Raw genomic sequence first — 12767 nt, 5'->3', positions numbered from 1 at the left:
ACAGTGATACAAGTTCTGTGCTGCCACTAAGCAGCATGTATCCAGGATTATTCCCAACAGAGTCTAGATGTAAAATGTGTCTTACTCTACTGTTATCTCCTTTGAATGAGAACTTTTTATCACGAGCTAGGCAGGGAACTAAAATAAGATAGTTGTTCCTATGCTGGGCAGATGATATTCTTTGAATCACTCACTTGGGGGTCTTTTTCTACCTGCCAAATTGCACTACTAAAATCTGAGGTAAGTACCCTGATTTTCAGCAGTTTTTTCTCCACACTGCAGAAGTACCATGCAGAACTCAGAACAGCTGTGTGAGCTGGAGAAATGACAAATGGTTCAGTGCAAACCTACCTAATGCACATCAGAAGACTAGGATTTAGAAGTTGTTGATTGAAAAAAACAAATGGTAGTGGTGTTGATGAATAAACCAGGGGAGCTAAGTGATACAGAGGGCAGCATAAATTGATTTGCAGTCAGTTTTGAATTCTTCACGCTTGATGTGACAAAATGTAGGAAGTCCAAAAGGCCAGGAATGTAACTGGCTGGCAGAGAGTTAAGGGATTGGAAGTTTAACTTGGTGTCAAAAATGTGCAGTGAGATAATTAGTGACAAAAATCTTTATGCAAGATTAAATTTTATCCTGCTGAACTGAAGCTTCTGTTGGAGACTAAGGCAAGACCTAGGTGAAGGTCAAATGTTTCATTTCCCTACCAGGATCTTCCTTTTTTGTTACTGTTTCTTGCCCCATTTGGACATCCTTTGAAGCAAGACTACTGTTTTAGATGGAGCTGGTTTTGCAGTTTGTCCCCAAAAGCTGAAGGTTGAGAGTCTTTCTCACCATGCATCACGTAGTGGAGAATTCAAGGACACACAATCCCACAGCATGTGATCCTTTCCCAGGATGTGGCAGGGTTATTTCAAAATCATTACAGGAATTCGTTGATGCAGTGTTTCTGTCTCAGTATAAACAGCAAATGCTTGGTGTAGACATGGCCTTATTCATTGCAAATTATCAGTATTATTTTTGTGTTGTGGATTAGCAATCTTTTCCATGAAGTTACTTATTATCAAGGTTTTCAAGTACTTTTCTCGGATTTGTTTTCACTTGTTCATATGAATAGGTCAGTGTTTCCATTTCCAACTGAAAAAAGTGATTGAAGTGTAATTTCTGTGAGAAGTACTCAAGGTCAACAAAAAGAATGTCAATGCTACATTAAAGTCTAATTAATAAGAATTACCTTTAACTGTTGCAAGATTTTTGTAATGGGAACATAATCCGGTGCTCAGCATGAGTTTGGTTTTCAGTAGTCCCAATTTGTTCTGACCTTTAAGCAGACAAAAAGTAAAATTCCTGTTTGCATTTAAGATTTGGGGTGGTTTAATTTTCCTCCCACTGTAAAAACTGACAACTTCACTGCTGATGGCAGCAGTGACTCATTTCAGTTTCATGCTTCTACCACTCTGGAATTTTTGTGTGCATGTGCAGAAGCCCCAGCATGGATTTCTGCTCCGTGGCTGGAAGGGCTGAGTGAGGAAGCACAGCGAGCCATACTCTAACGCTCTGGCATTCTGACTTTACATTAGGATTTGGTTGTGTGTTTAGTAGTCAGCAGATAGAGATAGAAGTTTATGTTTAACTTCTGTTATAAACAGGTTGATTTTCTCCCCCCAGCTTTTATATAAGCTGTAGGAGTCTGAGTTTGCCAGACTGATGATGGGAAGTGCTTTGCTGTGAAACCAAGAACCAGGTTTCTTTAACGAAGAGCTGTTATCCTGCTGTCCTTTTCTGTGATTTTCATGTGCGGCACATGAACTTGTCTGTTTTGGGGATGTCCTGCATCAGTGGTCTAATGTCCCTCTCAGTGGTTCTAATGGTCTTCCTGGTATCTTTTATTCTTGCAGATACATGTGATAGTACTGCCCATCTTTGTCACCTGTGCGCTGCATCTCTTCACAATATCCATCCCTGTCTTCCTGTGCTGTCTTAATATACATTATTTGTACTTTTTTTCCCTTCTTGATATTTGCATTTTTAACCTATGTAGGTGCATGGACTGGGAAGCAGGAAGACAAGGGCGCTCTGTTATGAAGGGAGGCACCTGCAGCTGCCACCCAGTAGATGTTGATCCATAATTACTGATGTGTTGAACAAGAACATGATATCCCTTGGTTTCCTTTCTCACCTTTTCAGGGTGTTACTGAAATAGTAAAGTTCTCCTCCTCAGTACCTGTGATGTGCCTCGAATTTTGGAAGATGGTGTGTGAATGAGTCCAAATTTGTATCTACAAGGAGAAGAAATGCAGTCAGAAGTGAAAGGGTTGGTCTCACAAGTGTAGTCTAGACAGTAATTTTTGTCTACCTAGAATCAGCTCCACTCAAACTTATTTTGTGACACAGCAGGATTTTGTGATGTGGTATCTTTGTACAGTAGTGAGGCTTGTAGTTTTTTGGGAGCCAGACAAATGATCTGTTTCCAGAGAACACTGCATCCTGTGACTGGGCAGTTCCTCTCGGCAGGATGTATGAAAGCATGTGATTTGGGGGTGGGTCACGTTGGGGTTTTTTGAGCATCGAGTCATATGATGCTGTTCTGTTGTAAGATGGAATGGCTGAATTGCCCTTGTTTCACTTTAATTATGAGGATGTTGATTCAGTGGACTTCCTCATTTTTAATAATGTCAGTATTTGGCAGGATATTGCTTTTTTTTTTTTAATTTGAAAAGTCATCTGTTGTCATTAGTAGGACAGACTGTTATTAAATTGAGTAGATCCAATAGTATAAGTTTTGTTCTTCTCTGGTCCTTATTTAAGACATGCTTAGTGAAGGAGATAATTTGCAAGGTTGGAAGTGTGTGAGGTAACATGTAGGAGCCATTGTGGGTATTCAGCTGTATTCAAAACCACCAGAAAATTACCTGTACAGCTTCGGCTAAACAGAATTTGCGCCTTTAAGGAAATATTCCCACTGCCCAGAAACAGATGTTTATTTTACTGTGGGGAAAAAAACTTTGGAGTAGTATAAAGGTGCAGCTTCATGAACAAGTTTTTCCTGAGATGAGCTAAAGGGTTTTTAGTAAGCTGTTAGGTTTTCCATTATATCCATCACTGGCATGTCTGGATGTGTGATAAGGAGAGGGTAGTTGCCCAGTGTAACTGCAGGAGAAGTGCCCTGTGGAGTAGCTGCTGGACAATAAAGCAGCAGCATTCCTGCCCTCCCAGCTTGAGGGCTGGGTAACTGTACCCCGAGGCTTCATCTGCTGCTGACTGAGTGAGTTTGGGCACCTTGTTTTCTCACGTGGTTTAACGAGTTTGGTGCAGCTGAGACTGAGTCAAAAACATGCCTTCTAAACGTTCAGCAGTGCTGACTTGGCTGGCCATTCTTAGTAACAGGTTTGTCCAGAAATGTGCTCAGAGTGTAAACCTTTATCTTGTTATGGTGTATTAGAACACTGACATGTATTTGGTTCTTGCTTTGAACTTGTTTCTCACACAAGTTCTTCTCTTTCCATGTCTTGATGAGCAAAACAGCAACCACTCTTCAGTGGAAACAAATAAATGTGATTTATCTAAACTGTTAAAACCATGGGCTGTTCTGTGTGGGACAAGTGTTTCAATTCACTTTGTATTGTGTCTTTGGCAATGGCTCTGTACCAGATGTACTGCAGAAGGATGTAACAGCACATGCAAGGAGCTGTTACAGATGAACCTTCTCAATGCGTCCTCTTCATCAGCAGTCTCCTAAAAGCAGCATAAGCTGTTCGGAGAAGGTACCCACAAACATTTAGGCATGACTGCATCACCTCCTGCTGGCACAGACCATTTGTGTGCCCAGCTGACATATTAATATATTTGCCTTCTCCATTAGCACTCCCTGGACTGGTGCTGCAGCCATACAATCCGGCTGTATTGCAGCCAGTGAGCAGCTGTTACCACAAACACAGGGGCAGCTGTTTTATGTAGGGTGATGGAGACCTGCTTTAGCTCTTGTGGTTCTGGTTGGAAAGACTCCAGTCTGTGTTTCCTGGTCTAAATTCTGAGACTTTGAATTATATTTCAAATTACTATATTTGGTTACTTTAATTAAAATATTTTAATGTACTAAGAAGAGCATATAAAATGAAATAGTAACAATAAACAATATGGAGCCCTTCAACTATTCAGTCACTCCTCAGCTGAATTAGAAAAATTGTTACTAGTCAGCTGCTCATAACCTTTTGATAGGTATTTGATACTCCTTGGAAATCAGCTTGAGATCAGAACCCAGATGTAGTTGATGAGTGCCACATGAAATACAGTCTGGAGCCCTTTTCTCAGTCTTGGGAGATGACACTGATTTAACCGTCCCACTGCAAAATCCTTCCTGAGTGTGTTTGCAGTGCTTGTCCTAGGACTGCTCCCTGTAGGTTTGTTATCCCATTCTCCCTTTGACAGAAAAATTATTTCTGCTTTTATTCCCTTTGGGATGATTGGAGAAATAACTGCAACTATTCCTGCAAACCCCACTGATTATGTAGTGGTCTTTTTTAAATCCCAGATGTAATATTTTTTTTTTAATGTTGGATCTCGAGTTTTAGGTAGGGACATTTTCTATCATGGGATAATTTTGAGGAGAGTTTTTAAAAATATTAATTATATCTTCTGGATTAAAACGTCATGCTTCTAGATAAGCTTAACCTTTCCATAAATAATGCAGTGCAAAAGAATGCTTATGAAATGGCTGACTTGCCATATTTACTTGTTGGTTTCTGGGCAATAGATGTGGCATGAGGTCATGGGAATTTATTGTTGTACTTACGAAACCCAAGCTGGTTGGAGAAGGGCGACATTTGAATTGCTAGCTGAGCACCGAAAGAGAAACTTCTTCTTTTGAAGTACATGCAGTGGCCTCCAACTCAGGGAGTTAAGCTCTTGCCCAGTGCATTCTTGAGCTCTTTGGTGCTAGAGCAGAGTTTATTAAAATTATTTTCCTGTGTTAACTCTCAAAGTCTAGTGCCAGGAGGCTTTTAGCCCAGAAACAAGGTGAGATAAAAGAGGGAAGAGTTGGTGAGTTCAAAGCTGGGGGTAGAGGAGGATCACTGCTGTGGGTTTCTTCTTGAGAGCTGTGGGATATTGTCTTTGTCACCAATGTTCCTTCCCTGTCTCTCTTTCAAACTCAAGATCTGTATGTTCTTGGGAAGTTTCCCTCCAGAAAAGAAAGGTACCATGAGGTGAAGGCTGGTGACAATAAATATATACTTGGCATATCAGGATGCAATTAAGGCGTTCCCTAAAAAGACAGGAATGCAGAAGTCTAGGAGGGTGTGGAAGGGAAGGAACCGCAAAAAAGTGATTTGGGAAAACTAAGTCAGCTCAGGTCTGTTGAAGCCCATGGGAAATGACTTTTGGACCATAATGAAGATAATGAGGAAGGAATACCAGAAATATTTTTAAACTTGAATAAGAAGTATATGCTTTCTATGGCTCCCATCCACAAACTGTTGTACAGTTGGACTCTGTACTGTCCTGTGTTTTGTTTAAAATAGTGACACTTCATCTTTTATTTTCAGTAAGCCATGAACATGGATTCATTTTCACAATATGAACAGAAAATTTTACAGAAAAATTTTTGCTTGAGTGTATTACCAATGTATTTTTTCCACATGTCTGATACCATAGCTAGTTAACAGTTATGTTATTATGTCTGGGAGCAGCATGTCTTAAGCCTCTACTTATGTTGTAAGTAAAACTAAAAGCAAACAAATTTAGGAAGGGTAAGAGGAAATACGAACAAGTGCACTCTTGTTTCAGGGTTACAGGAATTGGGAGTGCCCTGTGTTTCATTTGTTACTTCAATAGAATCATCTTACTCATCTTAGTGAACTTTTTAGGTCTTGTTCTTACTACCCTTCCTGTGTCTCTGTAAGGCATTTCCAGAAGGGTGTTTGTGTACATTAAGGTGGAGCAGGACTTGCCTACCAAATAAAAAAGCCTGATTTTTTTAGTAGACTTCTCAGTTCTCTTGCCATGAAACTGAGACATTTTGTCTGGCCATAGTGGCAACTGCATCTTTCTCTTTGGCACGGCCTTCTCTTGATTCTGGTCTGTACTTCACAGGCAGAGGTGCAAAAGGACAGTCATGTTTTATAGCTGGGGTTGTGCCTCTTGGGCAGACCTTGTGCTTGGCAAGTCCCCAAACAGTGTGGCAGTGGTACCACACCTCATGTTTCCTGACCCACGTACCACACGCTTGGTCCGTATCATAAACCAATGTTGGATATCCTGTATATCAACATTCACTTTAACTGAGGGGTCAGCTCTAGCTGACTGTGGTGAGACAATCTCAAGTTTGATTAAAAGAATTCAAAAATTGGCAGTTTAATGAGGTTGTTTTTTTCATAATTCATTTCCCTGCCTGTTCCTACCCCCTTCCTAGGTGGTTCTGAATGATGGCAGATGCCAGACCAAAAGCAATTAATTAGAACAGACTTTTTAATTTAAAAAGGGCTGTTTGGAGGGTAGAGTTAGCCATTTACTCACTGCATGGCTCTAGTGAACCAGCTCTGCAGCACATGGCAAGCTAATGAAGGCCCTGCCTGGCATGGAGCAGTGGGGCACATACAGGGAAAATCCCCACAGCAGAAAATATGGTAATAGAAACTTGCCTTTGCATATAACCCGAAACACATGGTAATCGATTGCAGGTGCTCTCGACCTGTGGGTTGTAAACAGAAATCAGGAAATTGCAACTGCACTGCCCTTCCTGTGTTGCTCAAGGGCTGGGGAGGAGTAGCTGGGGAGGAAGAAGCCTGGGAACCGCTGTTTGGTGGCTTCTGCTGCCCAAGAAAGCAGCCATGTCGCCCATCCCTCGCTCTGCGAGTGGGTCTGGTGCAGGGCCAGGAGGGCTGTGAGAGTCATCTTTTCTTCTGTACCTTCCTCACTTCAGTGTACACAAGCACACACATGCCATTACACTGCTGGTTAGTTCTCCCCACCCACCCCCTCGCAAAAGAAAAAGCAAGGTGCTTCCCTTGCCCTGATCAGTGTATGTGTTCTTAAAGCTTTCCTGAGCTTTGGAGGCATGGATCTGGGGATAAATTATGGTACTGAGTGTTGGGTTTAAGAAACCTATATTATTTCAAGAGCTGTAAGCATCTAGATTTCAAGTTGGCAATCTTGTTTTATTGCACAATAGCCAGTAAAACAGCTTATTAGTGGTGCCGCTTTACTTAAAAGTCCAATAAAACACACAAGGTGGCTTTGCTGAGTGGTGTAAGCTAGTGACCAGGGGCTCTGAAGGAATGCTGTCTTCCTTAACAAAAGTCCTCTTTGGTAGCTATCAGGTCTGGTTTAGCAGCATAGCTGGAAGTGGAGGGGAAAAAACCAGGGAATTTTTAAAATAAAGAATGTCTTTATTAAAGTGCTTCCGTCTCTTGTAAAACATACCTGAAACCTCATTTGATGCAGTGAAGAGTGAACACCTCTGTCGAAGAAGGAAAACATTGATGTGGGAATAAGAATCTCTGGTTAAGGCTGTAAATAGAAACTGCATCTCTCAGTGCTGGTGGAAGCCAAGGTGGTGGTTGGGTGTCTTGCTGGGTGGTGGGTGCTCCAGGGAAGGAGTGTGGATGGGTGCTTTGGTGAAGGAATGCCTTACGAAATAGCAGGAGGCTTTATCAGCAAGTGCCAAACACTGTTGGCAGCTGTCGTGCACTTGTTAATGGTGGAAACATCTGCAGAGTAGTGACCTGAATTTGTAATTTGTGTACTGCTCCCATAGGAATTCAGGCACTTGGTTTCCTTTCTCTGAACAACTTTTCATGTTCTGAGTAGGAGAAGGAATTTTGCATGATGGTAAGGTATTGGGAAACCAGGTTATCTCACATGAGTTGCCTTGTTAGTTCTGTTTGACTGTGCTATGCAGATACCTGTTTTCTAGCTACTGTTGGGCAGAAAGGCCCAATGCAGTCCCAATCTGCAATTAATTTGGTGTCAGTCTCCTCACAGATGGGATGGGGAGAGAATCAGAAGGGTAAAGGTGAGATAACTTGTAGGTTGAGATAGAAACAGTTTAATAGCAAAAGCTGTTCATAACAGCAAAGCAAAACAAGGGAATTAATAGGTTAAACTTTTTTCTTCCTCAGACTCATGTGTGGACCAGCAGATGTGGAGAGTAATTCACTCCAGAGAAATGGGGACATTCTCCCCCATTTAGTTTCTGGGAGTCAGCCAGGGAGGGCAGTAGTTGAATTGCTGAATGTCACTGCTGTGACAGTAAAAATGATGAGTTGGTTGCTTAGAAATTGTAGAAAAAGTGAAGCAAACTCTGTTGGTCTCTCTCAGATTGTGTCTTGTCACACTCTGTGATTTCTACTTGCCTATGCAAAATGGACCTTTACAGAAATGTACAATAGTTATCCTAAAATTAGAGCAAAGTGTGGTCTTGCTGTTGAAATGGGAGGCTCTGGTTTGCTCTTTTTTATGTGTGCATTTGGAAATAAAGTCTTTTGAAACTAAAACTTTCCTTGTTGGTCTTTCAGACACAGTTGAGTCCATGCTTTCAGACTACGACATCCTTTCTGTGTCTAGCATCCAGCAACACTCACTGAAGAAGAGGGACCTCCAGCCTGAGACACATGTAGAGAGGCTCTTAAGTTTTTCAGCCCTGAAAAGGTAATTAAATCATCTGCAATGAAATAGCATAGTATTTTCCTTCAGTTTGTGATGAATAATGTGCAGTTTCAAACCCAGAAATTGTCTTGTTTTCTGTCATGACTGGCCAGTTCTTTCAGGTTAGTGATCTGTGTGGTTATATGACTTCAGAGAGGGTCAGAGGAAAGGGGAAAATAAGTTGTTTAATTGCTCTGATGGCTGAAGTGGCAGTAATTCAGGATTTCTTATTCTTAGGTTTAGTTTCATGTAGATTACTTCCACTGATTGAGTTGGATCCCTTAGACCTTTTCTGGCAATGTTGTCAATACTTCTTGAATGTCCTCTGGTTCTTGTAAATCTCAGCTTTCAGTTTGGGTAGTGTGTGTGGTGTGTTGCCCAAGAGATTCACTGTATTTATTTTCATGGAAGTTTAATCCTTTTCCTACTGAGTATAAATGTCCCATTAAATAAAACACTTTTTTTAAAATCTTTTGTTTGTTTGGTTTGGTTTTGTTTTTTGGTTTTTGTTATAAGATGGGAAATAAAAGCTCAGGTGAAAGGGGGAAGGAGAAGTAGAAGGGAGCAGGCATGAAGATTGCAGGGATTTCATTCTGAGAGTCGGAAAAGTGCCTTGCAGGTATTTGAGTGCTGAAATTGTGAATCTGAAATGGGGAGCAGGGTGAGAATAATACTTTGTATTAACAAATGTATATAGTTTTTTGTTCATTTGACTTCATCTTCTGTGTTCTTATGTGCCTTCCCCTCTGTCATCTTCAACTGTCATGCAAGTTATGCATAATTTTTGAATCTCTGAATGCTTGGAAGGGTGGTTTTTAAGTTTGGAGGGTCAATTATGAAAGGTTAATGGGATCAGATGTCTGACTGTTCCTGTTTTGCACTGCCTCATGCACTCTGGCTTTAGGGTGAGGCTGCAATACTGCTGGTGATGATTACAGAATAATTGCAGAGGAGCATGCCAAAAATCTTTGACCCAAAGTCCACATAAACCAAGATCCCATGAGGCTTCTTCTTGAGAAGGTTATCAGCTTACTTCTTGGGACAATGTTTAGTTTTTGTGACAATATATTGTAAAAAATGTACAGAGTTCAGATTTCTGTTTATGGTCTTTTGCCTGTATTATGTCAGGAAATAAGAACTTTAAGATAATTTAATTTAAAATAGATGAAGAAATTTCTTGGTCTGTTTTTTTTAAATAGTTACCAGTAACTGGTTTTGCTTGACTGCAGATGGATAAAGCACATCATGAGCAAACTCTTACTGTTTTGGATTTTGGAGTTAATTTTTTTTAACTTCTTTTAAAATTAAACATCTGTGACTCTTAAAATATTTACAGTTATCAATTACACAGTATAGCCTGCTTATCAGAATTAATGCTTTTTAACTTCTTTTGGACCCTCAGTAAAATGGAGATTGAATGTATCTGTTATGTGTATACTTTGCTTAAAAATAAATGTAAGTAAATTCTTTTACAGGCACTTCAAGTTATACTTAACTGCAACTGCTGAACACTTTTCAGAAAAATTTCAAGCATTAATTGTGGATGGTGAAGGCAAGGAAAAGGAGTATCGTGTTCAATGGCAAGACTTCTTCACCGGACATGTTGTTGGTTAGTATGAAGTAGACTATGGGTCAATGCTGAGAAACCACAGCTTTGCTTGAGTTTCTTGGGCAGAGTAAATGGTGTATTTCCCTCATTTTCATCAGATATGGTTAGAATGAAGAAATAAATGTAATTCTTATCCCCTTGGGTTTTCTGGTTTTGTTTTTGTGGTGTATTTGGGGATTTTTTTAGGTTTGGTGGGTGGTAAGGTTTATTGCATCAAGCTCCTAAGATAGGATTCTTGTGTTTAGTTTGGCAGAACACAAAGGTATAATTTACTTAAGCAGCAGCTTGCAAATTACTATTTTTTTTAAGAGTTGATGGTAGCTTTAATTCCATCTGGAATGTAGAACTTGAATGTTCCTTGCCCCAGAACACAAAGCCAAGGTAGAGGTGATGCACTGATGCCCAGACTGTTCAATTAAAAGACTTAAAGATAGTTCTTTGCAGATTACTTTTCTGTAAAGAAATGTAATGCTCCACTTTCAGGCAGTACTAATGCTTCTGCTAAGTTGTTTTGATTTCTGTGTTGCCTTTGTGGTGTGGTGAGACTTTCCCACTGGAATGCAGGCTGACGCCGTGAAATTACTGTCTGATAGTAGTTAGATGCACGCTGCTTTTGTTGGCAGAAATATTATGTGTCCCATTACTAATCCCCAGAGCCATCTCAACACTTTCTGCAATATTACCTGTTAAACCTGAGTCTCGTTGACTGTGACTGTTAGGAAGTTAAGACTTGGGGGAAGTGCTGATTAATTTCTTTTTTTCTTTAAATTGAACAGTACAGAGACTGAGGAAGTAATTTGTCATGAAGTTTAGGAACAATTAAAAGCCCCCAACAAATGTAATGTGTGCAGGAGCACATGCAAACAGCTGAATTAATTTAATTCTTCCATGCTTATGTTAAAGGAGAGCATAATTCCAAGGTTGTGGCACATATTGGGGATGAAGATTTTACAGTGCGAATCAATACTGATGGAGAAGAATACAATATTGAGGTACGCTTTGCTGTGGAAAACTGTATCCAGACAATCACCTTCTTTTCCTCTGGGTGTTCCTAGTTAGTTGTGTTGACACTTCTGTAGCTCAGACTAGATTTGGTGGTAGTGTTTGTTATAGGGTGAGCAGGGAGGAGGGAGAGAAATAAGAAACCAATTTGGCTTGCAAGTGTTGACTTTTATTAGTGAGTGACATTATCTGACAGTTGTGTGTTTTGGATACATCAGGGAGAAGATATATTTTAAACAGGAAAGGGTTTCAGAAGCAGAAATGGATGATGTTAGTAATTAGTGATGATCATGGCCTCTAACAAACTGTGGCAGTCTAAACAGAGTCGATGTCTGTGAAGCTTTTTAAAACTGGCTTTGTTACATCTTGGAAGTTTGCCCATTCCTAGAGCTTCATTGAAAATCTGATATTTTATCTGAAAATCTGGTTATTTTTCCCTACTCCCTTGTTTTTTACCATTTTCATTGCTTGTGTTATTTTGAACTCTTGGTTAAAAAAAAACATATTCAACAAATATATAATTAGAGATTGTCATAATGAGTTGTTCAGTGCAGTATATTCCCAGACACAAGCAGTATTAGAATGGCTTGAATAACAGTAATTATGGCTGAGTGTTATATGGATATTGTAATTTTCTTCAAACCCAAGGATATGCAGAATTATGAGTAAACCTGAGAAATCTAGTCATGTTAAAGTATAAAACTGTGATCAAAATGCCCAAATCACTGTACTTGAGTTTTAAATTGAGAACATACGGTAGCTGTTTGATTGTGGGGTAAAGCATTTTTATGTTTGTGGTGCAGAGCAGTGTGGGTGTGCTTTGGCTCTCTGTGCAGCCAAGCCCCTGCTCCTGGCTGGCTGTGTCTGTGCAGCTGAGGGCAGGCAATGGTGTGCAGCCTCTGGCTTGCCCACACTGCCTTGCTGGTGGTGTCCCCAGGTCAGCTTTGGCCACTAACCAGCCCCAGATGAGATGATTCCCATGTGCAGTCACAGAGGGAGCATGCCTGAGTCTATTCCCCAAAGGCAGCATGAACAAAGCTGCTCTGCCATTTCCTGCCTTTTTTTTCAAGGTAGTTGTGTATGTTTGGAAAGGCTGTGGGCCTTTGTGTAAACCACTGTTGCCCTCACACCTTGCCTTAGTGTGCAAAACCCTCAGTTTCGTGCTGCAGACATATGGCTGCTGGCATGGCACAGCCTTCACGTTTTGGGACCTTTTTGCTGTGAAGCGAAAGCACAGTGTGCTAAATAATGGCTGGCTGAAGCTGCAAGAGCACTGCCTAAGAGCCAGAGGAGACCCAGAGCCAGGTGCTCTATGTTGTGGATGCAGGCAGTCTGTGCTGCTTGGCTTTGGCCAAAGAACTGACCCTGTCCATGCTGTATTTGGTGGTGTTGCTGTAGCTTTAACATTCAGATAATAATAGGACTTGTCAATAAAGTAAAAAGATGGTTTGTATGCATCTGCTGTGAGAATTGGTGTCTTTCCTTGAGATTTCATGGTCTTCGGTTTTG

General features: G+C 40.6%; 1 protein-coding gene across 2 annotated transcripts in view; it reads left to right on the top strand.

Annotated features, from left to right (window-relative positions):
* The window catches only part of ADAM17 (ADAM metallopeptidase domain 17), a 35457-nt gene that overhangs the window by 3993 nt on the left and 18697 nt on the right, over nucleotides 1-12767 (top strand). The window contains exons 2-4 of one of the 2 annotated variants that reach the window (XM_082277275.1): nucleotides 8518-8650; nucleotides 10123-10256; nucleotides 11160-11248. In XM_082277275.1, the coding sequence (XP_082133401.1) occupies nucleotides 8518-8650; nucleotides 10123-10256; nucleotides 11160-11248 (356 nt within the window). Of the gene's footprint in view, nucleotides 1-8517; nucleotides 8651-10120; nucleotides 10257-11159; nucleotides 11249-12767 lie in introns of those variants that run through there. The other variant, XM_082277276.1, reaches the window with a different exon arrangement.

This window comes from Coloeus monedula (genome assembly GCF_965178545.1).
Source record: "Coloeus monedula genome assembly, chromosome: 2".
In the NCBI taxonomy this organism is placed as follows: Eukaryota; Metazoa; Chordata; class Aves; order Passeriformes; family Corvidae; genus Coloeus; species Coloeus monedula.
The sequence above is the reverse complement of the archived record's forward strand: the minus strand, read 5'-3'. Positions and strand labels throughout refer to the sequence as shown.